The sequence below is a fragment of the Trichomycterus rosablanca genome, chromosome 1 (assembly GCF_030014385.1).
Source record: "Trichomycterus rosablanca isolate fTriRos1 chromosome 1, fTriRos1.hap1, whole genome shotgun sequence".
Classification (NCBI taxonomy): Eukaryota; Metazoa; Chordata; class Actinopteri; order Siluriformes; family Trichomycteridae; genus Trichomycterus; species Trichomycterus rosablanca.
The window spans coordinates 6,513,555-6,540,045 of NC_085988.1; the positions used below are offsets into that span (position 1 = coordinate 6,513,555).

Consider the following 26,491-nt stretch of genomic DNA (forward strand, 5'->3'; position numbering starts at 1 on the left):
ATAAAGGAAATATCAGTCAGCCATAGGTTAAAAACAGCTACATTCACATGTATGTCTTAGGAATCAGGCAGGGTTAGTGTACGGGTCTGCGACTGTTCATTATTATTATTATTTTTTTTTCAGCCTGGAATTTGCGTGAATCACAGAACATGATAAACACGTACTGACAGATAAACAGTGATTTAAAATGAGAAATCATAAAAGCATCTGTGAAATAAATGGAGAAAAAATTTTTTTTTACTTACCAAAACAAATATCAAAACCATTCTGAAGTTTGAACATGGCTGTTGCAAAGAAATGACGAATCACACCATCACCAGTTGCTGGATCTCCTGAACAAACAAAATAAAATGCATACAACAGTAAACAGAAAATAGAGCTATTAAAATAGAATTTGTTAGTGTGGCAGTCCCATTGAATAAACTGCCGTGTCAACTAAACAAATCATCTCTACCTTTATCTTGCTGTAACTTCAAACATTCCCAGTAATCGTTTTATACCTGCTTGTGACTGCTTTTACTGAGCTTGCACATTCCTGTTATATTAACATGTTTATCACTTCATTACCCCCCCCCCTCCGCCTTGTGATTTCATTTAACCATAAACATTGTGTTGCTATAAACAAGCATATATGTTTTGATATCATACCCTGTACAAACAGAGGTTAAATAATGAATTTAAAAAACAGTTTGGTACAATCTATATTTTTGTGTTAGTAAGAAATTGACCCTTCAGTGTGCATGTCAAAGGAGAAGCCCACTCAACACGAGCCATTTTATAAAAAGAGAGGATTGTCCTTTCCCTGTCCTCTGCACTGTCTCTGAGATCCATGGCAAAACTTAGTGGTTTTCCAGTTGCATGCTTATTTAAAATGTCTTCTTTGAATATCCTTGCTGCCTCTGTGGGATCTGGCTCTATTTTCCAATCTTAAACAGTTAAAAAATAAAGACTGAATTAATATTTAAGCTATATATGGATAAAACAACAAATTACTAAAATAAATCATGTAATGTTTAAATTGAATATAACCGACCACAATTCTCCTCGATGAGATCTAGATCGATGATCTGAGGAGTAGGCACATGTCCCTGAGGTGTCACTGGGGCTGGGATATTTCCCTGATGTGGAACGGAGACGTCCGTGTTGCTGGCCCTTGCTGTCTGACTCTCCTGTGGTCTTGTCCACGTACTCACACATCTATCTTCATTTTTGGGGGAACTGGCACTTCCTGTGGCTACCTCCATTTGTACCTCAACACTGCTCTGCGATAGTCTTAGATAAAACAAAAGTTTCAACGTGGAAGAGGTCATATTAAAATACAACAGTTAAATTCAGTCCTAAAGAAGCAATATCCCAAACACCCACATGTTGGCCTTTAGAGAGTGTTTTTTAATCAAAAAAGCAATAATTACTCTTATTTGTCAATATTTTGCCCTGTCTCTAAAGTTTTGTTATACATTTTGCCCTACATGGTTAGTCCTACATTCACATGCACAGACTATCAAGCATGCCTTTTGGCTGGGGCTGGACTCACTATACCTCATGCCACATGTCTGATGTATGACAACACATGCAGTGTACTAACAGATGTGATGTTTTAGCTGTGTAGAGCAATACCTCATGCATTCATCACTATGAGCCTTGATTTGTGAAAAAGGGAATTCTTCTCCACATGTCACACATTTCTGAGGTGGTCGAGATATCTACAGAAGAGATCATGTAACAGTTAAATACAAGAAATAATGACCTGATTTTCAGAAGGGAAGAGCAGTTTTAAAGAGAAACTTACAGGCTCCAGATTCAGGTTCCTCTGAAGTGGTCGAATGAAAATGGTAGCATGACCAATCTGGGTCTGTGGATCTTTCAGATGTCTGACATGGTAGCCCTCATTGGGACAGGGGATGAGGTTCAGTTTGCGACTTCGAGTTGTTCAAGAAATTTTGAGCAATTCAAATCCGCCCCCTTGTCTGAGTTTTGGAAATGCAGCTGAAAGGAATTCTTTGAATTCATGTGGAATTGTCTGACTACCTAAAAAGACGACAGATAACAACATGCAAAAAAGTGCGATTTCTAAAGTTTCACTAAAACCTGAGTGTGCATGGTAACCGTGATGCCGTATGTAGCTTTAAACGTAAGACGTTTCTCCCCTAATCCTGCAGCAACAAGCCTCTGTTTGGCAAATCGACTGGGGACTAAATCCTCATTTTTGTCCTCAAGACAACAGAAGACATGAGTGTAAGAATTAAGTTGTGCGGGCACAGCAAGGCATCGCCGACTTGTTGACCTCCTCCCCCATGTGTGTATGGCCCGAACAGTCTTGAAACCTCGGCTAAGTGAGGAGCAAAGGGTAGCATCAAACGTTAGACAATAAAGAAAAACAGCTAAACTAGATACATCACCAGCGATGGTGTATATTAGTCTAATATCTAATCACATATCAAATTTTTTTTTTTTACAATTGTTTGGTTTATTTTTTTTCGTATTTAGCTAATGTGTAAATTCTACAGGGTGTATCACAGTCTGGCATTTAGCATCACAAACTGTTCACTGCAGAAACCTACCGTCCACTGGATGACTTGGTGTCATGGTATGTGACGGCGTAGCAGGAAAACTTGGCGCGTTTGTGGTACCCGGTGGTGCTGCACAAGAAATATTGAACACCACATTGTTAGCTAGTTCAGTTTATGTTAATACAGTAGCCGATATATCAGTAAGTGAATAGGCTTTCTGGTCACACTGATTATTTAATCTATCTGAGAAATATGAACTTACTGTTTTCAAGCTGGTCAGCTACATCCCGCAACAGGTCTGCCAGCGGCCTCCCACTCGAAGCCATTACATAGTCAATCGAAGGTTAGCCTAGCTACACTGTAAACCCGAACAGTAGTGTTAACTTATACATTTTATTGGTTTTGCACTATATTAACTTGTTATGTTTTAATTTTACCTAAGTACATATTTTTGAGTAAGCGTCGTCACCTATACTATAACTTATGAGTATACAAAGACACCCAGCGTCTGACGTCATCAATGTGCCCTGTGTTCCGGATTTACCTTTTCAAAGTGGTCAAGATGGTGGCACGTTAGCGGATGAGAAGATTTTTTGAGCAAAACGGGTAAGTTAAGTACTTGTTTGTTAAAACTTGAGGGCACAGATAATGTTTTTTGAAAACAATTTGTGGGTCTTTATTTTTTCAAACTTAGTTTTGTGACTATCAGTATCTGGCGCCAGCTTGGAAAAAGTTTATTTTTAATTGGTTATTACTTAACTGACAATGCATGATAATTTTTAAATGATAAGTGTCACGTGGGAGAAGGAGGACTCAAATGCGGAAAATATAAATAAAATAATATTTTATTTATAACATAAAAAAAACACAAACAGAGAAAAACGAGAAAATAAAAACCAATCGGGAAGTCCGATGGTGCCGCTGAGACTGCAGGCAAAGAAAAAACACAGAGAAATAAATAACAAATGAGGACGCGAACCCGGGTCTCCTCGGTGAGGGACGGTCGCGTAATCTCCGCGCTATAACGGCGCGGGTAGCTGAGAGTGACTGAGCACTTAAGGCGCTACAGTGGAGAAATGCGGAAGAGGTATTCACCCGAATACACTAGCTCCCGACCAAAGGGAGGCTAGAAATGTCCGCGATCGGCGTATACTTCGCAGGGGTACACAGCTGAGGGAGTTCGCCGATCTGAAAAGAGAAAAATATAATATTTAGATTACACAGACAAAGTGCGGATTCGAACCGGGGAGTACTGCGTACGAGCCGAACGCTTAACGGCGTCGCCACCCAGCGGTAACTGAATCCTATGACTGACTGGTTAATAGGGCTTGCGAGAGTACTGCTCTCAGCACAATGGCTGGTAGAGTAGCAGCATCGCTAATGCTAGCCCGAGAAACAAAACGCAGCGCGAGGGCTGCACGGCGTCGCACCACGCTAATATCTAAGGTCAAAATAAAGACGTACCTCGACCTTTCAGTCTACACACCCTAATGGCTATGCCACCAGGGGATACCGTCTGAGCCCTAGAAAGCGCGGACGAACTGCCACTTACAAACCGGGAAACAAACAAAAGGTGCGACACCCGCTGCTGTGCAGAGCTGGCTTAAATAGCCAGCTCGACAGCTGCAGGTGATCAGCCCTAATTGGTCCTCCTGCCACTTAAGGCCCTTGTTTGCCTTGCTCTGTAAGACCTACTTCGCTGGGAACTCGGGGTGCATTCACCAGCTACCGTAGGTCTCCTAATAATAAGTAGTTAAAGTGCAGCCCTAGGGACAAATACAACATGACTCCAGTATTAGCATATGTTCGCAGCAGTCCGTTTCTCGGTTATATTCAGTAAACGAGCTTTTTTCGGAAGTAAAAACAGAGACTAGCCTAGAAACACATGTAGAACTTCCATTTCTGGCGCGATTTTTTTAGTACAGCTTGCCGAAATTGGAGAATTTCACATCTGTTTGAAGACCGATTTAATTCTTCATAACAGATCCTGTCTGTCCTTGTTTGTGTACTTTAAGGTGAACATTATTTATCGCTTTACTTGCTATTTAATTTTTTGTTTCGTGTGTACATCTTGGAGTAGAGAAAGTGGCACTGAATGCATTACAGCATGTTGAAATGAGCTTGGTTATTTGAGTTTTGTATTTAAAAATAGCATCAATAATCAATAATTAACTGGAATATTGGAATCATTGTTAATTGTTTAAAAAAATCTTTTTCTGCAGGGTCATACCAACAGTTTCCGTCAACAACATCTGAGGTATGTTTTGAATTGAATTACACACAGTGCAACACTGAAAGTTAAGCCTGCTTTTATGAACACTATTGTGAATGAATTAAGTAGGTTGATTTTTTTCAGTGCAGTGCTAATGCTGAACTCAAAAAGTATTATATTTTCCAGGGTGCAGGTCGTTCAATGGAGTGGAAGTGTAGATTGCTACGGGAGGTTTTTCCTCATTTCAATCTCCGCCCTAAACATCACTACCTTGAACATTACCCTGACCTCATACGCTGTTTTGGGCCGCTTGTCCACCTGTGGACAATGAGATTTGAGGGCAAACATCGCTTTTTCAAGCGTGTTGTTCAGGACACACAAAACTTTAAGAATGTGCTAAGTACATTAGCAAGCAGGCATCAATACATGGTAGCATACCATCTCAGTGCCCCATCATTCTTTAAACCACACCAGCACACATCTAACGTCTCATCTGTGATGGTTTCAATGCTTCCTGACATTGCAAAGGCATACATTGCACAAAGGACAGACAGCAACATGATTTACAACACATCAAGGGTCAACATTGATGGAACAGATTATGATGTAGGAATGTTTGTGTCTGCGGGACAGGTGGGAGAACTGCCTCTCTTCTGCAAAATTGAACAGATTCTTCTTGTTAACAGTGAGGTTGTTTTTCTTAGCCAATAACACAAATCGCACTATATTGAACACCTGCAATCCTATGAACTTTCCCCAGGGAATTTGACAGTTCACACAGTAACGCAGCTCAATGACCCACTACCTCTTTCTGCTTACAACACAAAAGTAAGACTACTCATTACACCAAAACGATTCATATTACTCCACTGAAAAGTAGATTACACTTTACCACACGTGTTCTTGTATGTATCTTACATGACTTACAGAGGATGATGCCACTTTGAAGAGACACTACTATACAACTGTTATAGCCTATTTTCTGCATACATGGTTTAAATCAAAATGCATAAATCTTTTATTGTGTGTTAAAACAGAACACTGTCATTGAGATGGCTGCTCCCCAGAAAATTGTGCTACGTGTACATATTGCCACAGATATTGCCATGAAGCTCACGCTAAATGAGCGCCCAAAGTCAGTGGAAGAGCTGAAGAGCATAATGCAAGAGAGATTCAAGCCAAGACTATGCGGTGACTTCAGCCTTCAGTATGAGGATCCCGACTTTGATGGACAACTTAGTGTACTTGGTGACATTGAGGAATTGCCGGAGAAGGGCACGTTAAAAGTAGTGAGATCAGAAAGTGATGACAATTCGACTGCAAGTTCTGATACAGACATACTACCACATGTACCTTTAACACTGCGTCGGAAGAGTTGGCCTGATTCTTTTCCTGTGCCAACCTTTTCTTTTGAAGTGGAACATGTACTTGAAGAAGGAAACAGTGTTTTTGACAGGTCTGGAAAGACGCTGAAATTGACAAGATCCCTAAAGCACAATATCCTGGGAAAAATGGCTGAAACAATGCACAGCTTCAAACCTTACTTAAATGACAGGGAAGTGGGGAAGGCAGCTGAGGCTCTAATTACTGCACATCCGTGCCTCAGAGAGCTTGGAAGTGACACTGGTTGGTATGGATGGAAGGTTAGTTTAAAGTTTAAGATGGGGAATTTTCGCTCAAAACTGGCCAGATCTGGGTGTGCAGAGGTGTCTGTCAATGTAGGCAGGAGGAGCAAAAACAACCCTGAGAATGATCACCCCCATTCCAATATTAAAAGAGCTCGACGATCTGAGGTCAACTTCCTTCCCAACTTTCCCAGAGGAGAGAACCAGGATACTCTGGAGGAGATGAGACTACAAATCATACATGAAGTTGAAAAGGCTGAGGGAAACCAGTTATTGATTGGAAAACTCATGCAGACAACTTTTGCTCTTCATCGGCAAGATATTGTTAAAGGAGATCTACTGGTGAAGGACATTTTGAGAAGCTGGCCAGCCCTACGAATGGAGTCACAGGTAATGACTGTACCGTTTTTAGTCTGCCCATCCTTAAACATTTGTTACAAAATCTCATCCAAACTCAATTTACACTTTGCCATTTAGCAAGCCAGTAAGATGCTTGGAAACAAGTATTCTGTAGACATATGTATTTGTGTGTCTGCAGGTGTTTGCGGAGTTCCATCGCGTAACAAATGTGAACTTGCACAACCAGTTCTACTCGGAGCTTGACCGACGCACACCACAACTGATTGCCTTATTCAGGCAGAAGGCGTTGCAGACAGGCAAGACAGCAGTGGCACTTCGAGAGATGCTTGGGGCTTATAATCGCCAGGTACGTTTGGAATTCACTTTGCCATCAGCACAATATTGATCAAGCAAATCAAACAAAGGTGCAGAGTTAAATTAAGGTTAACATTAGTTGATGCAGTAGATTTAAATGTACCAAGAATGGGCCAGTCACTGAATGCTCTCCACCATAAATGTCAAATTTGCTAATGTTAGCATCTTGTTATTACAAAGAGCTATCTAAATGGAGCTGTCACTTCTTATTTCTATGGCTCTTAGATTGTTTTTTCCCCTTATCAGTACAGGTTGCAGACTGAATGTTTAATTTCTTTGTTAAAGGAATCATATGGAACACACAAGAAGCCTGACTCGGATTTTAATATTTTAAATAAACATATCTCGAATGTTAACTGAATGTTTTATGCACATGTTTGAATCACTGTTGGGAAGGCCCAGCCTGCAGTGAAGTGCCAGGATAGTGACTGGAATTGCCGTCACTGTCTTGTTGAGCGGTCTCTCGTTTTTCTTTTGTCTCTATGGGTCAACCCAACCTAACCTAGCCTATCAGTATCAAAATTATTAAACTTTGTTTCTGGTTAAAGGATACATACAGTACAATACTCATGTGTCCGATACTTAGTTACAATAAAGTTAAAATAAATTCATGTATTAGTATGGAGCTGAACCACTATACTGCCAAGTTGAATTGGAGGGCTAAATTATTTTGTGTGTAGAAATGATATAGGCAGAACAGACTTGTGCTTGATTAAATTTTTACAATAACTATTTCTTTTTATTTGTCAATCAAGGAAGAAAATGATGTCAATGTAAGATGCACTTTGTCCCTTCATGCACTTCCTGTCTACCTGCGCGAGGATGCCTCAGAGTTCTTCAAGACCTTCAATGTAAGCAATGTGTATCTGTTTACACTTGCCAAACTAAAGTTTGAGGTTATGTCACATTATATACATTTGGTTCGATTATTTTTAGTTTCACATGGCAGATTAGTCAGTGCACTAAAGAATTTCGCTGCATCCTGTCGTCATCACCTACAGGGGCTGCGTCTCCCTATACTTGATGGTTTGTAGAAGGGCGTGCGTCTGAAGTCAGTGTGTTGTCAATTCAGCGAGTAGCTATTCCAGATGTTGTGCCGAATTCTACCTCCCTACCAGAATCCGACTCCCTTTGCGTGCACATGTGTTATGTAGCAGTATGAGCATAACAGATTATCCTCGGTTTCCTTTTATTTATGTTTGCAAAGTTATGTCAGTCTTTGTTGTCTCTCTCTCTCTCTCTCTATACAGTGTATATATATATATATATATATATATATATATATATATATATATATATATATACAAGGGTTTGGACAATGAAACTGAAACACCTGGTTTTAGACCACAATAATTTATTAGTATGGTGTAGGGCCTCCTTTTGCGGCCAATACAGCATCAATTCGTCTTGGAAATGACATATACAAGTCCTGCACAGTGGTCAGAGGGATTTTAAGCCATTCTTCTTGCAGGATAGTGGCCAGGTCACTACGTGATGCTGGTGGAGGAAAACGTTTCCTGACTCGCTTCTCCAAAACACCCCAAAGTGGCTCAATGATATTTAGATCTGGTGACTGTGCAGGCCATGGGAGATGTTCAACTTCACTTTCATGTTCATCAAACCAATCTTTCACCAGTCTTGCTGTGTGTATTGGTGCATTGTCATCCTGATACACGGCACCGCCATTGGATGCACATGGTCCTCCAGAATGGTTCGGTAGTCCTTGGCAGTGACGCGCCCATCTAGCACAAATATTGGGCCAAGGGAATGCCATGATATGGCAGCCCAAACCATCACTGATCCACCCCCATGCTTCACTCTGGGCATGCAACAGTCTGGGTGGTACGCTTCTTTGGGGCTTCTCCACACCGTAACTCTCCCGGATGTGGGGAAAACAGTAAAGGTGGACTCATCAGAGAACAATACATGTTTCACATTGTCCACAGCCCAAGATTTGCGCTCCTTGCACCATTGAAACCAACGTTTGGCATTGGCACGAGTGACCAAAGGTTTGGCTATAGCAGCCCGGCCATGTATATCGACCCTGTGGAGCTCCCGACGGACAGTTCTGGTGGAAACAGGAGAGTTGAGGTGCACATTTAATTCTGCCGTGATTTGGGCAGCCGTGGTTTTATGTTTTTTGGATACAATCCGGGTTAGCACCCGAACATCCCTTTCAGACAGCTTCCTCTTGCGTCCACAGTTAATCCTGTCGGATGTGGTTTATCCTTCTTGGTGGTATGCTGACATTACCCTGGATACCGTGGCTCTTGATACATCACAAAGACTTGCTGTCTTGGTCACAGATGCGCCAGCAAGACGTGCACCAACAATTTGTCCTCTTTTGAACTCTGGTATGTCACCCATAATGTTGTGTGCATTGCAATATTTTGAGCAAAACTGTGCTCTTACCCTGCTAATTGAACCTTCACACTCTGCTCTGACTGGTGCAACGTGCAATTAATGAAGATTGGCCACCAGACTGGTCCAATTTAGCCATGAAACCTCCCACACTAAAATGACAGGTGTTTCAGTTTCATTGTCCAACCCCTGTATATATGTGTGTGTGTGTGTGTGTGTGTGTGTGTGTGTGTGTGTGTGTGTGTGTGTGTGTGTGTGTGTATACTGTATTTCCAGGTGAGAAATGCAAGGTGTAAGCATCAAGACAGGCTTAAAAATGCAAACCTATAAAAGTGTGACAAGGGCAATGATGAACATACAGTTCATGACTTGTAGCCTTCATTCTGAAACTCTCCTCATTAGAGTGTTTTGCAGCAGGAAGAGGAGCCAGATATCACTGACACTCCTGTTGCTCTTTTTAATACTGGTGGAGCCTCCTTCAGCCCCAACAGCATCTTTGTTGTAGTTGAGGGGGGCATTATTGTGAGTGATCTTCCCTGGTTGCCTGATGCATTCATTGTGTTGTTTGGCTTGATCTATGCTTTCAATTTACAATATCCAAAGAAACTCATCCACACATTCACCTTTGTCCAGGAAATACTGATGTGTCTGGATGATGGTAAACCACTGAAACCATGCCTGCTGAGTCTGAAAAATGATTTGTTGGAACACTAAACCAAGCTTGAATGCACATGTGCATAAATGTTCCATACATGTACACTGACCAGCCATTTCACTCCATTCACTGCTGTGTCTGATCCTACTGTACCAGCAGAACACACACTAACACACCACCACCATGTTAGGGTCACTCTGTGGTGGTGGTAGTGTTAGTGGGTGTCCTGCTGATCCAATTGTACCAACAGAACACACACTAACACACCACCACCATGTTAGGGTCACTCTGTGGTGGTGGTAGTGTTAGTGGGTGTCCTGCTGATCCAATTGTACAAGGAGAACACACGCCAACACACCACCACCATGTTAGGGTCACTCTGTGGTGGTGGTAGTGTTAGGGGGTGTCCTGCTGATCCAATTGTACCAACAGAACACACACTAACACACCACCACCATGTTAGGGTCACTCTGTGGTGGTGGTAGTGTTAGGGGGTGTCCTGCTGATCCAATTGTACCAACAGAACACACACTAACACACCACCACCATGTTAGGGTCACTCTGTGGTGGTGGTAGTGTTAGGGGGTGTCCTGCTGATCCAATTGTACCAACAGAACACACACTAACAAACCACCACCATGTTAGGGTCACTCTGTGGTGGTGGTAGTGTTAGGGGGTGTCCTGCTGATCCAATTGTACCAACAGAACACACACTAACACACCACCACCATGTTAGGGTCACTCTGTTGTGGTGGTAGTGTTAGGGGGTGTCCTGCTGATCCAATTGTACCAGGAGAACACACGCCAACACACCACCACCACAGTTCACAAAGTGACCCTAACATGGTGGTGGTGTGTTAGTGTGTGTTCTGCTGGTACAATTGGATCAGACACAGCAGTGCTGCAGAGATGTTCACTCACTGTTCATTCTATTACACATTAGATACATGGAGGTGTCTATAATCGAGTGGCCAGTGAGCGTGTGTGCTTCAGGCTAAGTAATTTAAAAATGCAGTTGATTGTAAACTGTTACAAATTTAACTTTTTGTTGTTTTGAGTCAAACGTTATTTGATTGTTTGGTCTGTTCTGTCAGAATATTACTGCTCATTTGATTGAATTATTCAACTGTCAAAATTATTACAGATTAATATTTTTCCAACCAGCATGTTAATGCTGGAAAGACCGTTTACTGTGATGTTCAATTGTTTATGCAGTTTGCTTTTCACATCTGATTATGATTATTAGGGCACTTGAATGCATATATATACTGTATATACAGTATATGTATATATGTATATATGTGTGTGTATATACTGTATATATACTGTATATACAGTATATATATATATACAGTGCCTTGCAAAAGTATTCAGCCCCCTTGAACTTTTCAACCTTTTGCCACATTTCAGGCTTTAAACATAACGATATGAAATTTTAATTTTTTGTGAAGAATCAACAACAAGTGGGACACAATCGTGAAGTGGAACGAAATTTATTGGATATTTTAAACTTTTTTTAGAAATAAAAAACTGAAAAGTGGGGCGTGCAATATTATTCAGCCCCCTTGCGTTAATACTTTGTAGCGCCACCTTTTGCTGCGATTACAGCTGCAAGTCGCTTGGGGTATGTCTCTATTAGTTTTGCACATCGAGAGACAGAAATTTTTGCCCATTCTTCCTTGCAAAACAGCTCGAGCTCAGTGAGGTTGGATGGAGAGCGTTTGTGAACAGCAGTTTTCAGCTCTTTCCACAGATTCTCGATGGGATTCAGGTCTGGACTTTGACGGCCATTCTAACACCTGGATACGTTTATTTGTGAACCATTCCATTGTAGATTTTGCTTTATGTTTTGGATCATTGTCTTGTTGGAAGATAAATCTCCGTCCCAGTCTCAGGTCTTTTGCAGACTGCAACAGGTTTTCTTCCAGAATGGTCCTGTATTTGGCTCCATCCATCTTCCCATCAATTTTAACCATCTTCCCTGTCCCTGCTGAAGAAAAGCAGGCCCAAACCATGATGCTGCCACCACCATGTTTGACAGTGGGGATGGTGTGTTCAGGGTGATGAGCTGTGTTGCTTTTACGCCAAACATAACGTTTTGCGTTGTGGCCAAAAAGTTCGATTTTGGTTTCATCTGACCAGAGCACCTTCTTCCACATGCTTGGTGTGTCTCCCAGGTGACTTTTTATGGATATCTTTGAGAAATGGCTTTCTTCTTGCCACTCTTCCATAAAGGCCAGATTTGTGCAGTGTACGACTGATTGTTGTCCTATGGACAGAGTCTCCCACCTCAGCTGTAGATCTCTGCAGTTCATTCAGAGTGATCATGGGCCTCTTGGCTGCATCTCTGATCAGTCTTCTCCTTGTTTGAGCTGAAAGTTTAGAGGGACGGCCGGGTCTTGGTAGATTTGCAGTGGTCTGATACTCCCTTCATTTCAATATGATCGCTTGCACAGTGCTCCTTGAGATGTTTAAAGCTTGGGAAATCTTTTTGTATCCAAATCCGGCTTTAAACTTCTCCACAACAGTATCTCGGACCTGCCTGGTGTGTTCCTTGGTCTTCATGATGCTCTCTGCGCTTTAAACAGAACTCTGAGACTATCACAGAGCAGGTGCATTTATACGGAGACTTGATTACACACAGGTGGATTCTATTTATCACCATCAGTCATTTAGGTCAACATTGGATCATTCAGAGATCCTCACTGAACTTCTGGAGTGAGTTTGCTGCACTGAAAGTAAAGGGGCTGAATAATATTGCACGCCCCACTTTTCAGGTTTTTATTTCTAAAAAAAGTTTAAAATATCCAATAAATTTCGTTCCACTTCACAATTGTGTCGCACTTGTTATTGATTCTTCACAAAAAATTACAATTTCATATCTTTATGTTTAAAGCCTGAAATGTGGCAAAAGGTTGAAAAGTTCAAGGGGGCTGAATACTTTTGCAAGGCACTGTATATACTGTATATACATTAAAACATAACATACACGCCATGACATTGACCTTGTTTCTACACTCACTGTCCATTCTATCAGCTCTACTGACCATATAGAAGCACATTGTAGTTCTACAATTCCAGACTGTTTCTCCATCTGTTTCACTCCAGTAGCACTGCTGTGTCTGATCCACTCATACCAGCACAACACACACTAACACACCACCACCATGTCAGTGTCACTGCAGTGCTGAGAATCATCCAGCACCTAAATAATACCTACTATGCGGTGGTCCTGTGCGGTCCTGACCATTGAAGAACAGGATGAAAGGAAGCTAACAAAGTATGCAGAGAAACAGATGGATACTGTCTGGAATTATAGAACTACAAAGTGCTCCTATATGGTAAGTGGAGCTAATAGAATGGAGAATGTGTGTAGAAATAAGGAGGTGGTGTTAAGGTTATATATTGATTGCTTTCAATACAGCTGTGTAGGTATAAATGATGTTCAGGGGGGGAGAAGTGCTCTTTTGTGTTTACCTCAAGATAATGTCTTTCACATTTTCAGTGTCATTATCTGTTGAGTGTTTACTGTGAAATATTTAATTATAGAAGATATTTCGAGCTCTAACAGTTGTTATTGCCTTGGAATGGCAGCCTATTTTTTGTGTTATTGCCTTGGAATGGCAGCCTGTTTTTTGTGTTATTGCCTTTGGAATGGCAGTTTGTTTTTAAAGTGTTTTATAACTTTAATAAATAACTTATTCTTACATTGGTGTTATTTCATGTTTTGTGAATTACATGCTTAAAATTTTTAATTCATTCATTTTTTAATTCATTGGTTTAAATGATCTTGACTAAGATTGACTAGCAGTTTGACACACTTTTATCTTTTTTTCCTAAAAGCAATAAGTTGTCTACTATCTATATATTTTGTTATGGTTAAGTTGGTGGACCTTAATCAAATTATATTACTAACACTAATGTAGTATGTAGAACTTAAAATATTGTAAATTGTAAATATTATATATAAGTTCAGAAAACTTAAAATGAACACTAAAAAAGAGTTCACTGAAAATATAATTGTTAAGTACAGTATACTTAAAAAATATATTACATAAACTTAAATTTTCTTAGGTAATCAGTTACAACAAAAGTTTTGAGTTTTCTGAACTTATTTGGTTTTACAGTGTAGTGTGTACTATAGTATGCAGTATGATTAAACTGAACCATCTTCTGGTTTACTGCTTCATCTTGGAACTTGCTGTCAGTTCAATTCTCTTTTAAGAGTTCTTCTAAACTCAAGTCCTCTCAGGTTTAGAGCTTCTGTTGTTAATATGATCTGAATATTCTGTATTTTCTACACTTTGGTTAAAAGCAGCAACAAAGCTGAAGTATCATGAAGTGATTTAAAAACATGATCTTGGATGATCTGAAATCCATGACTGATGCTCTGCACGACCCACTCCACCCATTATTGAGTACCATTAATTTGGTCCTGAACTACATCCTACAGCATCTGGAGCTCTCACATGTACACCTGTATTCTGTATGTGGACTTCAGCTTTGCTCTCTACACCATCATCCCTGAACGACTCTCAGATAAACTAATGAAGCTCAACGTGTCTCCATCTGTCCACCAATAGATTATTAACATCATAAGGGACTAAATGATCAAGTAAATGTGTCTGTAGTCTACACCAGCTTTACACCACTGTAACCCTGATCAGGATGAAGTGTTTGTTATTATGTTAATAATAATAAAGCTTGTATTTAGGAGAAGTAGTGAGTGAGTGAGGTGTTTCCTGTACAGAGTGAATGATTGTACTGTATCACATCCTCCCCCTCAGCACCTGCAGTCGGTCCCAGCTGCAGCAGTGCAGTTACTGTACACTTCCACTCACCCAGGTTTTTGTACCACCATATAACACTGTGTGAAGATCCAGCTACCACTGATCTTATGTTCACTCAGGCAGTAATAATCTCCTGCATCTCCAGTCTCAATTCTACTGATGGTCAGACTAAAGTCAGATCTGGATCCACTGCCACTGAAACGATCTGGAATACCTGATTCTCTTCTGTTAGTCAAGTAGATCAGGAGTTTAGGAGCTTCTCCAGGTTTCTGCTGATACCAGTTTAAATACTGACCGTTGCTATCAGAGTAAACAGCAGGACTGGTTTTACAGTTGATGGTGACTGAAGTACCTGGATCAACATGTTTTACTGCAGGACTCTGAGTCACAGTCACCTGACCTCTGGATCCTCAAAACAACAAGAAGAATAAAGACGTTCACTACATGAAGAACCATGTGGAGTTTGAGGTTCATCTAGTGAACATAAAGCATCGTGTTACCTTGAGTGCAGAGAGCCAGTGTGCAGATGAAGATGGAGATGAAGGTCATGGTTGATGTGGGTGAAGATGCTGGTCAGCAGCTCTCAGTCATGAAGTGTTAAACTCACAGAGCTTTAAACACTGACAGAGCACTGAAGCATGTAGTGTGTGTGTGTGTGTGTGTGTGTGTGTGTGTGTGTGTGTGGAATCACTGTAGTGGAACAGTGTGAATGTGTCACTCAGAGATGCAATACTGCCACCTTATGGTGAAAGAACAATCAGCTGCTACATATGGAAGTATCTCCTGTACTGTCTCTTATTCTCCCTTTATTTACTATAGTAATTGTGACCTGCACTCATGTACTCAGTATTTAGGAGGGGTGTCCACATAATTTAAAATACTCCATATTATCTAAATAAAGACATGATAGTTTTATATAAAAGTTGTAATAAATGATCAGAAAGAGTTACAAGGTTTAGCTGAACTGAGCTGGAACTGAGATGCTGGTCTGTGGAACAAACAGACCATTTTAACCATCAACAGCAGAAACTGGAACCAGTCAGTATTTCATCTTAAATATTCTGTAGAATCCTCATGATCATCTGATCATCAGCTCTCATTTTATATTGGTGAGAACTGGTTATGTTTAAAACCACATCAAATGATGATCAGGTTTTATTTTCAGAGTACAGAGAGTGTAGATGAAGATCCTCCTCCTCCTCCTCATATCCACTATTAGGTGAATCTACCATATGTTTACATTGTAGGTATACTGTTACTGACTGTAGCTCATCTGTAATTCTGCACAGTGTTACGTGTTCAGTGATTTATGGGGTAGAAAGGAATCGATTCAATCATGAAACGACCAATCAGGAGATTTGATCTAAGTGATGAATCGTTCTCAGCACATTTTATTGTTTGTATGAACTGATACTTGAATTGATCAGACCGAACACTATATGACCAAAAGTATGTGGACACCCCTCCTAATTACTTTGTGGCAGCAGTTTAAGGAAAGGCCCCTTCCTGGTTGAGCATGACTATGTCCCTGTGCACAAAACAAGGTCCATAAAGACGCGATATGACGAGGAACTCTAGTGTCCTGATCTAAATCCTATTGAACACCTTTGGACTGAATTGAAACATCAATTGTGAGGCAGGTTTTCATGTCCAGCATCAGAACCTGACGTCTTGTGTTAAGTAGGGGGAGGGTTTTTTTGGAACATGGATTTAGACTGGGATTTCCAACAAGCACATGGTCAGGTGTCCACATACTTTTGGCCCTGTAGTATATTTTACATTCACTTTAATCAAATCTATCTGAATGTACATAACATGTCATGATGGTTTCATTCATATCATCTCTTCTAGCACTGCTGCTTCATCTCAAACCTTCATTCTACTAGTGAGATGTTCCATGTGCTGATGAGAATCCCTGTTCCACAGTGAGGAGAACACCACAAAGAGAGGAACATGCTCAGTACTGTAGTGCTTTGTAGATGATGATGTTCAGTGGAGTGCAGCTTTAGCAGCTCTGCAGATGTTCTCAGATCAGTGTGTTTCAGAGAACTTCCTCTACAGCTGAAGGAGGTTTTTGTACCAGTAAATAACACTGTGTGAATGGAAGGCTTTGACCCTGCTGACAGTAATAATCTCCAGCATCTTCAGCCTGGACTCCAGTGATTTTTAGAGTAAATTCTGTACCAGATCCACTTCCACTAAAACGTTCAGGAATCCCAGACTGACGACCAGTTGCATCATAGATCAGAAATTTAGGAGCTTCTCCAGGTTTCAGCTGGTACCAGTGGATGTAGCTGCTAATGCCCTGACTGGCTCTGCAGTTGATGGTAACAGTTTGTCCTGGAGAAACCGAGTGAGATCCTGGAGTCTGAGTCAAGATGATTTCTCCAAACGACTCTAAAGAGAAGAAGAGAGAAAAGTTGAAGGTGATAAAGAGACGGTGATGGTGAGCGCTGATGTTGGAGGACTGATATGAAGATAGTAAATAAACAGTGAATCTCACGTTGAGTGAGGAGGCCGAGTGTATTCAGCAGTAGAATCAGAACCTTCATCATTGTGCTGCGTCTCAGTGACTCTGAAAGTCCTGAACCCAGTCTGATCAGAACTACAGCTCTTATAGTGTGTGTGTGTGTGTGTGTGTGTGTGTGTGTGTGTGTGTGTGTGTGTGTGTATAATCACTGGAGTACGACGGCTTCATTGGAATGTATCAAGTAAGTAGTTTTATTTCTTCTACATTAAAATATTTGTAATTAATAACAATAACTATACAGTAACTGTAATATTTAGTGATTGTGTGTCTATTGACGGCTGAATATTAAAGACTGAATAAATGTGCAGGTGTTTTGATGGTAAATATAAAGCTGGTCTCTGGTTGATGAAGTTTGGTGTAAACTGGTACGAGTGACTGGTGCTGATGTAAAATCCAGACGAATGCTGCTGTGTGTTTGTGCTAAACAATGAATATTTCTGTAATCAGCTACAGTCATGTGAAAAAGTTAGGACTCACTATGCCCTAATAGCTGGTATTTTTCCCTTTGTCTGAAATAACCTGAGTTAGACGTTTCCTATAACCATCTACCGTCTCTGACATCGACTGGGAGAAAGTTTTTCTCTCTCCTCCATGCAGAATGTCTTCAGCTGTGTGAGGTTTGAGGGGTTTCTTGCATGCACAGCCTGTTTAAAATCACCCCACAGCATCTCAATATGATTAAGATCTGGGCTTTAACTTGATCATTCCAGAACTCTCCACTTCTTTATTTTGATTCATTCCTTGGTGGATTTACTGGAATGTTTTGGGTCGTTGTCATGTTGCATGGTCCACCTCCGCTTCAGCTTCAGTTTTTGGACAGATGGTCTTATATTTTCCTCAAGCACCCTCTGATACAGAGAAAAATTCATCGTGGATTATATAATAGAGAGCTTAACAGACCCTGCTGCTGCAAAGCAGCCCCAAACCATGACATTTCCACCTCCATACTTCACAGTTGGTTTGAGGTTCTTGTGCTCAAATGCTGTGTTTGGTTTGCACCCAACATGTCTTCTGTTACTGTGCCTAAATAATTCAACTTTGGATCCATCTGTCTAATGCACATTGTTCCAAAAGTCCTGGTCTTTGTCTTGGTGTTTCTCTGGTAAACTTTAGTCCTGCCCTGATGTTTTTTTTTTTTTTTACAGCAAGGGTTTCCTCCCTGCTCACCTCCCATGAAAATTAAAATGTGTGTCTCTTTCTGATGTAGATGCATGTACCTTGACATTAACTGTGGCAAGAGCGACCTGTAGGTCCCGTGACATTGTAGGATTATTGGAGACTTCTTTACATATCTTGCAGTCTGCTTTTGGGCTGAACTTGCTAGGATGGACTGACCTAGCCCTGTTGATGGTTGTTTTAAAAGTTCATCACTTGTAACTATTTTCTAATTGTTTTGAGATGTTTTTAACCCCCTTCCCAGACTCATATGCATCTACAATCTTCTTTCTGAAGGCCTCAGTGAGCTCTTTAGATCTCACCATAGTGATAACACTCACTTCAACAATCAAGAGCAAACCAAACTAATGTCTGAGCTTTAAATAAAACTCCAGTGTTCTCTTACGATGGTCTAATCATTACAGCTGATGTGGTGACCTGATTCTAATTTTAGACATTTTAAGTAGTAATCGTGGGGGTGTCCTAACTTTTTCCTCACAATAAATTTCATTTTTGTTCATTACATTTTTACAGCTTGTGTTTAAAAGTATTTTTTTTTTCAGTTTTATTTGTTTAATGATATAATCTCCATCTCTCAGTACTGTTCAAATGAAGCTCAAATGTCTATATGTTTAAATATGTTCAAAAAGACAAAAGTTCTCATGGGGTGTTCTAACTTTTTCACATGACTGTACATCTGGTGTTGACTGCTAAAGTAATAAGAGTTGAAATTGAATATGTGCTAACAGAAGCTTGCAGATGTTTCTACTGAACTGCAGTGATGTGAGAACAGTGTGCAGCAGCACTGCATTGATGATTGAACACAGATGAAGATTTCCAGTCTGGATGCTTAATAAGCAGTAAGGAGGAAATGATGTGGAAACGTTTCTAAATGGGACTTTTTGTTCTGTTTCTCCTGTACAGCCGGTCCCACGGTGAAGCCGTCCGTGTCTCTGCTCCCTCCCTCCTCTCTGCAGCTGTCTGAGGGATCGGCCTCGCTGCTCTGCCTGCTGTCTGGTTACTCTCCACAGGGGGCGCTGGTGAGCTGGACGGTGGACGGCACAGTGGTGCAGGACGGGGTGGTGACCGGAGCAGAAGAACAGAAGGTGGATGGTTGGAGGCGTGGCAGCACCCTGACTCTCAGCAAAGCACAGTGGGAAAAGGGGGAGGAGTTTGACTGTAAGGTCTCTCACGATGGCGTCGATCATCCCGTCGTATTCAGAAAGAACCAGTGTGAAGGCTGGTGTCACGAGTGACTAAATTGGAGGGGTAGTGAGTTAATTGGTGACACCTGGGAAGGACCTGACTGTGGAGAGATGATAGGAATGGGCGGGCGGCGGAACGAATAAAAGAAAGGACGAGTGGATAAGTCGGGAGACAGAGGACGGGACACAGGAAGCCGGGACGGGAGCTGCACGCGGAGAGCGACAAACGGACAGCGCAGAGAAAGGGGGAAGCTACGAGAAACCAATTGTTTGGTGAATCAGAGACGTGTCGACTGGTCGTTCATATTGCTGGTTCGAGGGCGAGGTGCACCGACTTCGAGTGGCACAGGATTGGAGCCAGCAGACTGTGACGCGTGTTTGGGATAAGGAAGGGTGAGAACGCTCACCCTTCCCAAAGTTAAGTGCTTGCTCTCTTATATGTGAAAAGAAATAAGCGCTGTGTTTGTGCAGTGTGCCTCCGTTCCCGTATTTTAAAGTTAACGTTAAGCCGCCTTATTTGTGAGACTAGAGGTTTTAAATGAACTTTTAGCCATAGTAGCTTATGTCTAATGAAGCTTGTACCAGTGGATAGGTTTTCTTTTACATCGTTTTGTGGTAGTGTGATTTATTATTTGTTCATTTGATAGGTTGAAGAGTGTATTATTAATTACTTCTTTTGCATATGATTGAGTATATTTTTGTGTGTTATAAAACTGATCCCATCTGTATAGGTTTTTATGTAGACTCAGGCTCCTATGGGTGTATGTTAGTTCCTGACCTAAGTCGTAGTGTAAGGTGGTAGTTTCCTCTCTGTGATGGTAGAAAGTGTCGCCTTTAGGAAGGTAAATGTATACCCTTCTTTCTCTGTTCTTTGTAGTGGCGGTTTTTATTGAGTAAGCTGGACTGAGTCTGTTGTCGTCGTGCAATAGGACTTTTGGACAAGCCCACTTTGTTCTACTCCTTCCACTGGCAGTTCTGGGACCCAAGGGATTGTGATGAACTTGATGTTTTAATTGTCTTTTATTTTTGTGGTAATAAAAATTGTAAACTTTGTAAATTCCTGACTCTGTGCATCACTGACCATTTCTGCTGCACCCCCAAGTATAACTATACCCTTGTTGTAAGGTGGCTAGTAGGTTTCCCCCCCCCCCCCTACCACCTGGGTTACACTAGCAGCTCCCAGATAGAACTGAACATGGAGACACTTCCACATGCTTCTACAATGGAGTTTCAGTTCTACACAATGCTGCATTTCTGTCTTTCCTCTGTTCAGTGTCCTGTTGCTCTTCCTGTAGTTTTGCTGTGCTGAAATAAAGCTTGATTTTGGACATTGTCTGGTCTTTTCTTCTAGTTCATCATCATGATGAGTGTTAGGAGAGAAGATCTTTAGCTGGAGATTCAGTGCTGTGTGTTGTGCTTCAGTGAGTTTGGATGAACATCTGGTGAAAGTGCTGCTCTATTCTGGGAGAAAGCAGATCACTCAGCCGTCTTCATGCAAATCTCACTTTCACCCCCATGTTCTCTCACTTTAGCTTCTACTCATTATAATTAGCTGCTTCTGGTTGGTTGTTTAACTTTTTAATTCAAGAAAAAGAAATGAAGCATTGAATTCCACATACACACGTTCTGTTATTCATCTTCGGGAGGAAAGATTAGACCTCAGAGTAAATACATGTGAATAAGGAGAACATCAGTAGTACCAACACTAGCTAGTTTCTACAACCCAGAAGTTAAAGTTCAGAGCTCATTCCACAAACAGTAATATGAAGGTTTTGTGAAAGAGTTATTTCAGATTGTTGCAGCCATTAAACGTTTTTCATCTTTATTAATTTTCTCAGTGGTTCAATTAAAATGATGAAATCTCTGAATGTCACTGATAGATGTAATACTGTCACCTTGTGGTCATAGAACTATAAGTCTTTAAGCTAGAACAATTAACAAAGCAATTTAACATATATAAAGCAAATATACAGTAGTAAAAAAATAACAAACATACGGTGCAGACCGAATTTATTTAAGGTTGCATAAATATTAATGTCTCTGCTACACCACATGGCTTTGGAATGGAAAGCTTATGGTCAGGTGTCCACATACTTTGGGCCATCTGCAGTAACATGGAGCTACTTCCTCCTATTGTGTGTGTATGAATTTGAGTCAAAAAATAAATAAAATAAAATGTGTTGGACGAGGACACCTGTCATACTTCACTACAGAATTTCAAATCTGGACTCAAACAACGGAGGCCTCAGACCATTTATTCCCCTTATACCAAACACACACACACAATTGTTGTAATGTATATATATAGTATCAGAATATAGACATACTGTCCTGAACTATAATTATACCATTTATGTATCGTTACTGTTTTTGATATTGTTTTTAAATCAATACTTTGTTAAGAATTGTGTTCTACCAATGTTTTAGTATAGATGATTCACACTTTCACTGTCAGGAGTCAGACAGCAGGCACGCTTGGTTTGTGATTATAATAGCTTTATTATAATGCACAATAGTTACACATATAATAAGTAATAATTCCCAACCTAAAACTACTTGCAAAGCGCATATACACCCTGAATTAAGCTATCATCACCCACCTCTCATCAGCTGGGGAGCAACTTCAGCTCTGGCAGGAGATCAACTTAACCCAGAAATGCCGGGCAATGCGCACTGTCCCACTGCTGAGCCCATCAGTACCAGCAACTGTTCCCCTTCATATAAAGTAGTGATTCAGGCGCAGTTAACTAAGACCTTTGCGTGAGAACAGGAGTGAGTTGGCCAGACTTTCCCCCTTTCTGGGCATTGCACCAAGTTCATAACAATGTCTCAAGGTTGGGTGAAGCAAGAGTTTATGCATTTCAGCTTCCCAGTTTTGAAAACAAGCACATATAAATGTTCCTTTTTTCTCGTAAAAGGAATGCTTCTGCAAGTGAAAACTCATTACTAGACCATACCAAAGTTGATCGATTCCAGCTCTTGATAAGATTGCGTTCTTTGCACGTACAGCATAAGGGCCCCATGCATTTGGAGGTTATTCACGTCATCAGAAATACCTACTTCAGGTTTTGAACATATTTTTAGAATGAGTATCAAGTGAAGTTGTGATAGCTCAGTGCTTAAGATACTGGACTAGTAAACAGAAGATTGCTGGTTCAAGCCCCGCCACCACCAAGTTGCCACTGTTGGGTCCCTGAGCAAGGCCCTTAACCCTCAATTACTCATCGTGTTCTGCTCATTGTGTAAGTCACTTTCGATAAAAGCGTCTGCTAAATGCTGAAAATGTAAAATCTAATATTAACTAAAAAATCTAAAAACAAGGAATAAAAAAATGAGGCCATGTAGCGTGTGGCAAAATGAAAATAAAAGGAAATTAAACAGAAATTGACATGTTAATTACGATAAGTTCACAGATTCTGCCAAGTCGAGGGATGATCCTATTAATAATAACAAAAGTTATGTGTTTGCTCTAGTCTGCCTTTTACATGTGAAAGGAAGTTAAGGAGGTGGCCAGTCACAAAATCTGCTTCTGTAATGGAAACCATGGCTACTTTCCCAAATTATTCAGTTTAAATGGTGGCCTTCCCAGACCAGACTTGACCATTAAAATATGTGAAAGTAACATCTGTGTCAATATGTGAAAAACAAGTTTCTTAAGTAGGTCAGAATGATCCTTAACTCTCAAGTAAGCAGAAAAATATGTTTTCCAAGCTGGTTGGAGGATGGGGTGAGAGTCACTACAGTCATATTCCTATACAGGTTCTCATCCAGGCAAGTTTTCCAACGTTCCAGTCAACTAGAACTGCGACATTCCCTTAAACTCTATTTGAGAGTGGCTGCCTGTTACAGTACTCAGTGTCTCTTTTATTATTTGTTATTGTGTTTTACCAGGCAACTCCTTTCTTTTTTTTACTACCCTTACAGCTGTATTGACTATAAAATGCTTCATTTGTTGGGGTTTTTGAGCTATGTGTGATGCATGTCTTTGCATCGTTTACACCAGAGATCAGCTTTATTATTAAAGAGCTTATCGTTGTTGCAACACAGTGCCTGGAAAATTTAGCAGAGCTGAGACATGTTTTAGGCCTCCAAAGCAGGAGCAAAATTGAAGGTAAAGAAACGGAGATATAAACCGTCTCTCATTTCCATCATAATGGGGAATGTATGCTCACTGGCAAATAAAATGGATGAACTGTCTGCTATAACACAGATACAGCAGGATTTGCAGGATTGAAGTACACTGTGTTTTAAGATGACTGAGAGTGGACAGAGTTTATTAACAGTCAGGTAAGAGGAAAGGTAGAGTGCTTGATGTGGTGTGAATAACAGGTCTTGTAATCCTGATCACATTACTGTTAAAGATGTATTGTGCAAACTAGACATTGAACTGTTCTGACTCAACATGTGACATCATACGTGCATCTATTGCCAGAGTGTAGAATCAGAGCCCCAGTGCATTTATTGCCGTGTCTGGTGATTTCAGTCATACTTGTCTTTCCTCACATCTACCAAAGTTCAGTCAGTTTGTAAAGTGCAAAACAGGAGAGAACAGAACACTGAACCTTCTGTATGCTAATGTTGAAGAGGTATACAGCTTGACGACGCTTACTCCTCTAGAGAGATCTGATCACAAACTCATACATCTCATCCCCCAGTATAAACCTGTAGTGCAACACCAACCACTGACTACCAGGACAGTGAGGAAGTGGTGAAGCAAGAGGAGAACTGATAAGAAAATAGTGCAAACCTGTGTGATTCTTTTTCTTGTGTTGTTATTGATGATTTTGATTTGTTGTGTTTCTCCTGGTTTTGGGCAGAACACTAATGAAGGATACGCTGAGGATGTAAGGATTCATGCAGAAGTTGGAGTAATGTAATAACACACGTTTGAGAGAGATATACACTACATGTACATGCAGGGCTCCAGGGGTTCCCGTCAAGAGTGAAGGGTAAAAGGTCATGGTAATTAAGTTGTTAAAAATATGATTAATTAAAAACATTCACATTTGTCAATTCTGTCACCTACATATGTGAACATTTTGGAAAAGATTTAAAAAAGTGAATCTCCCTACTGGCATTCAGGCACTAATAGTACAGTAATAGTAACAGTAGAAGAGAACGTACACTTCTACTATAGCTGATTTGGGTGATCAGTCACACAGCAGTTACAGTTCTGCTTCAAATCTAAAAGCATTTTCATCATTTGCAGCATGGATGGTTTTACAATCAGGAGACGACAATGATTTGTGATTCGTGGTGTGTCAGAGGTGCATTATGTTTCTTAAATGTCATCTACTTAATTACTGAATTCCTTCCTTCTAGAACAAGAACTGAGGTCCTCAATTACTACATTTTTTACTGTGTCATCTCGTTTAGTAAAGTGGTTCAGTTTTTATTCTTAATCAGAGGCGTGTCTTAGGCTGAAGGACGTAGAAGGCAAGAATAAAAGGAGGCATCAATGAGGGTTTGGGATTCAGCCCAGATATCTAATCACTAAAGATTTTCTTTTCCTTGACACCTCACCCATCAAGTTGATATAATGCATGATTAATGAGAACTTATTCCACTGATCATTATTGGTGATGTTGGGCAGGACACAACCACATATTAAAAATGAGGTTTATATTAGAGGTAAAGCTTCATCAAAACCACATAAAACATAAACTAAAACCTTTTACCATTTCTTTTTTATCTGTTGAAGGTCTAAATTTAAACACATCACATGTTTATCAACCAAAACTGAAGTGGTTTAACAGAAAATTCTTATGAAAGGTGGTGGTGCAGCTGCTATTATTAAGTCCAGAGTTCAATTTTTAACTTTTGGTGCTTGTACTTTAAACACTTTGGCATGTTCTCTTCATGGGTAATGAGATTTTCTCCCATTGTCTGCAAACATGCAAAATGCTGTCGACATTCTGTGTTTCTGGGTAAGCTCTGGACTCACTGTGACCCTGATCAGGATGAAGTGGTTGTTATTATTTTAATAATAATGAAGCTTGTATTTAGGAGAAGTAGTGAGTGAGTGAGGTGTTTCCTGTACAGAGTGAATGATTGTACTGTATCACATCCTCCCTCTCAGCACCTGCAGTCGGTCCCAGCTGCAGCAGTGCAGTTACTGTACACTTCCACTCACCCAGGTTTTTGTACCACCATATAACACTGTGTGAAGATATCACCAGCACTATGGTAACTCTGACAGTAATAATCTCCTGCATCTCCAGTCTCAATTCTACTGATGGTCAGAGTGAAGTCAGATCTGGATCCACTGCCACTGAAACGATCTGGAATACCTGATGCTCTGCTGCTAGCACCATAAATCAAGAGTTTAGGAGCTTCTCCAGGTTTCTGCTGATACCAGGCTAAAAAGTCATTATTGTAGACATTAGAACTGGTTTTACAATTGATGGTGACTGAAGCTCCTGGATCAACATGTTTTACTGCAGGACTCTGACTCACAGTCACCTGACCTCTGGATCCTGAAAACAAGAAGAAGAATAAAGACGTTCACTACATGAAGAACCATGTGGAGTTTGAAGTTCATCTAGTGGATCTTCTCCACATGGCAGAGCCTCCTCACCAGTAGAACATAAAGCATCATGTTACCTTGAGTGCAGAGAGCCAGTGTGCAGATGAAGATGGAGATGAAGGTCATGGTTGATGTGGGTGAAGATGCTGGTCAGCAGCTCTCAGTCATGAAGTGTTAAACTCACAGAGCTTTAAACACTGACAGAGCA

The 26,491-nt window shown here is 40.6% G+C and overlaps 1 protein-coding gene and 3 gene segments (V, D, J or C); 1 reads left to right on the forward strand and 3 right to left on the reverse strand.

Moving 5' to 3' along the window:
- Positions 1–15,416, reverse strand: part of LOC134317509 (Ig kappa chain V-III region MOPC 63-like) — a 98,163-nt gene extending 82,747 nt beyond the window's left edge. Inside the window, 2 exon segments of the V gene segment in view lie at positions 14,983–15,276; positions 15,368–15,416. Coding sequence covers positions 14,983–15,276; positions 15,368–15,416 — 343 coding nt within the window.
- LOC134316959 (NACHT, LRR and PYD domains-containing protein 12-like) overlaps positions 1–26,491 on the reverse strand; it is a 512,992-nt gene that overhangs the window by 428,724 nt on the left and 57,777 nt on the right. The gene's annotated exons all lie outside the window — the stretch shown is intronic.
- Positions 1–26,491, forward strand: part of LOC134317536 (Ig kappa chain V region Mem5-like) — a 126,091-nt gene that overhangs the window by 88,195 nt on the left and 11,405 nt on the right.
- LOC134317625 (immunoglobulin kappa variable 3-11-like) lies at positions 16,909–17,515 on the reverse strand. The segment is given in 2 exon segments: positions 16,909–17,264; positions 17,371–17,515. Coding segments are annotated over 2 exon segments (408 nt in total).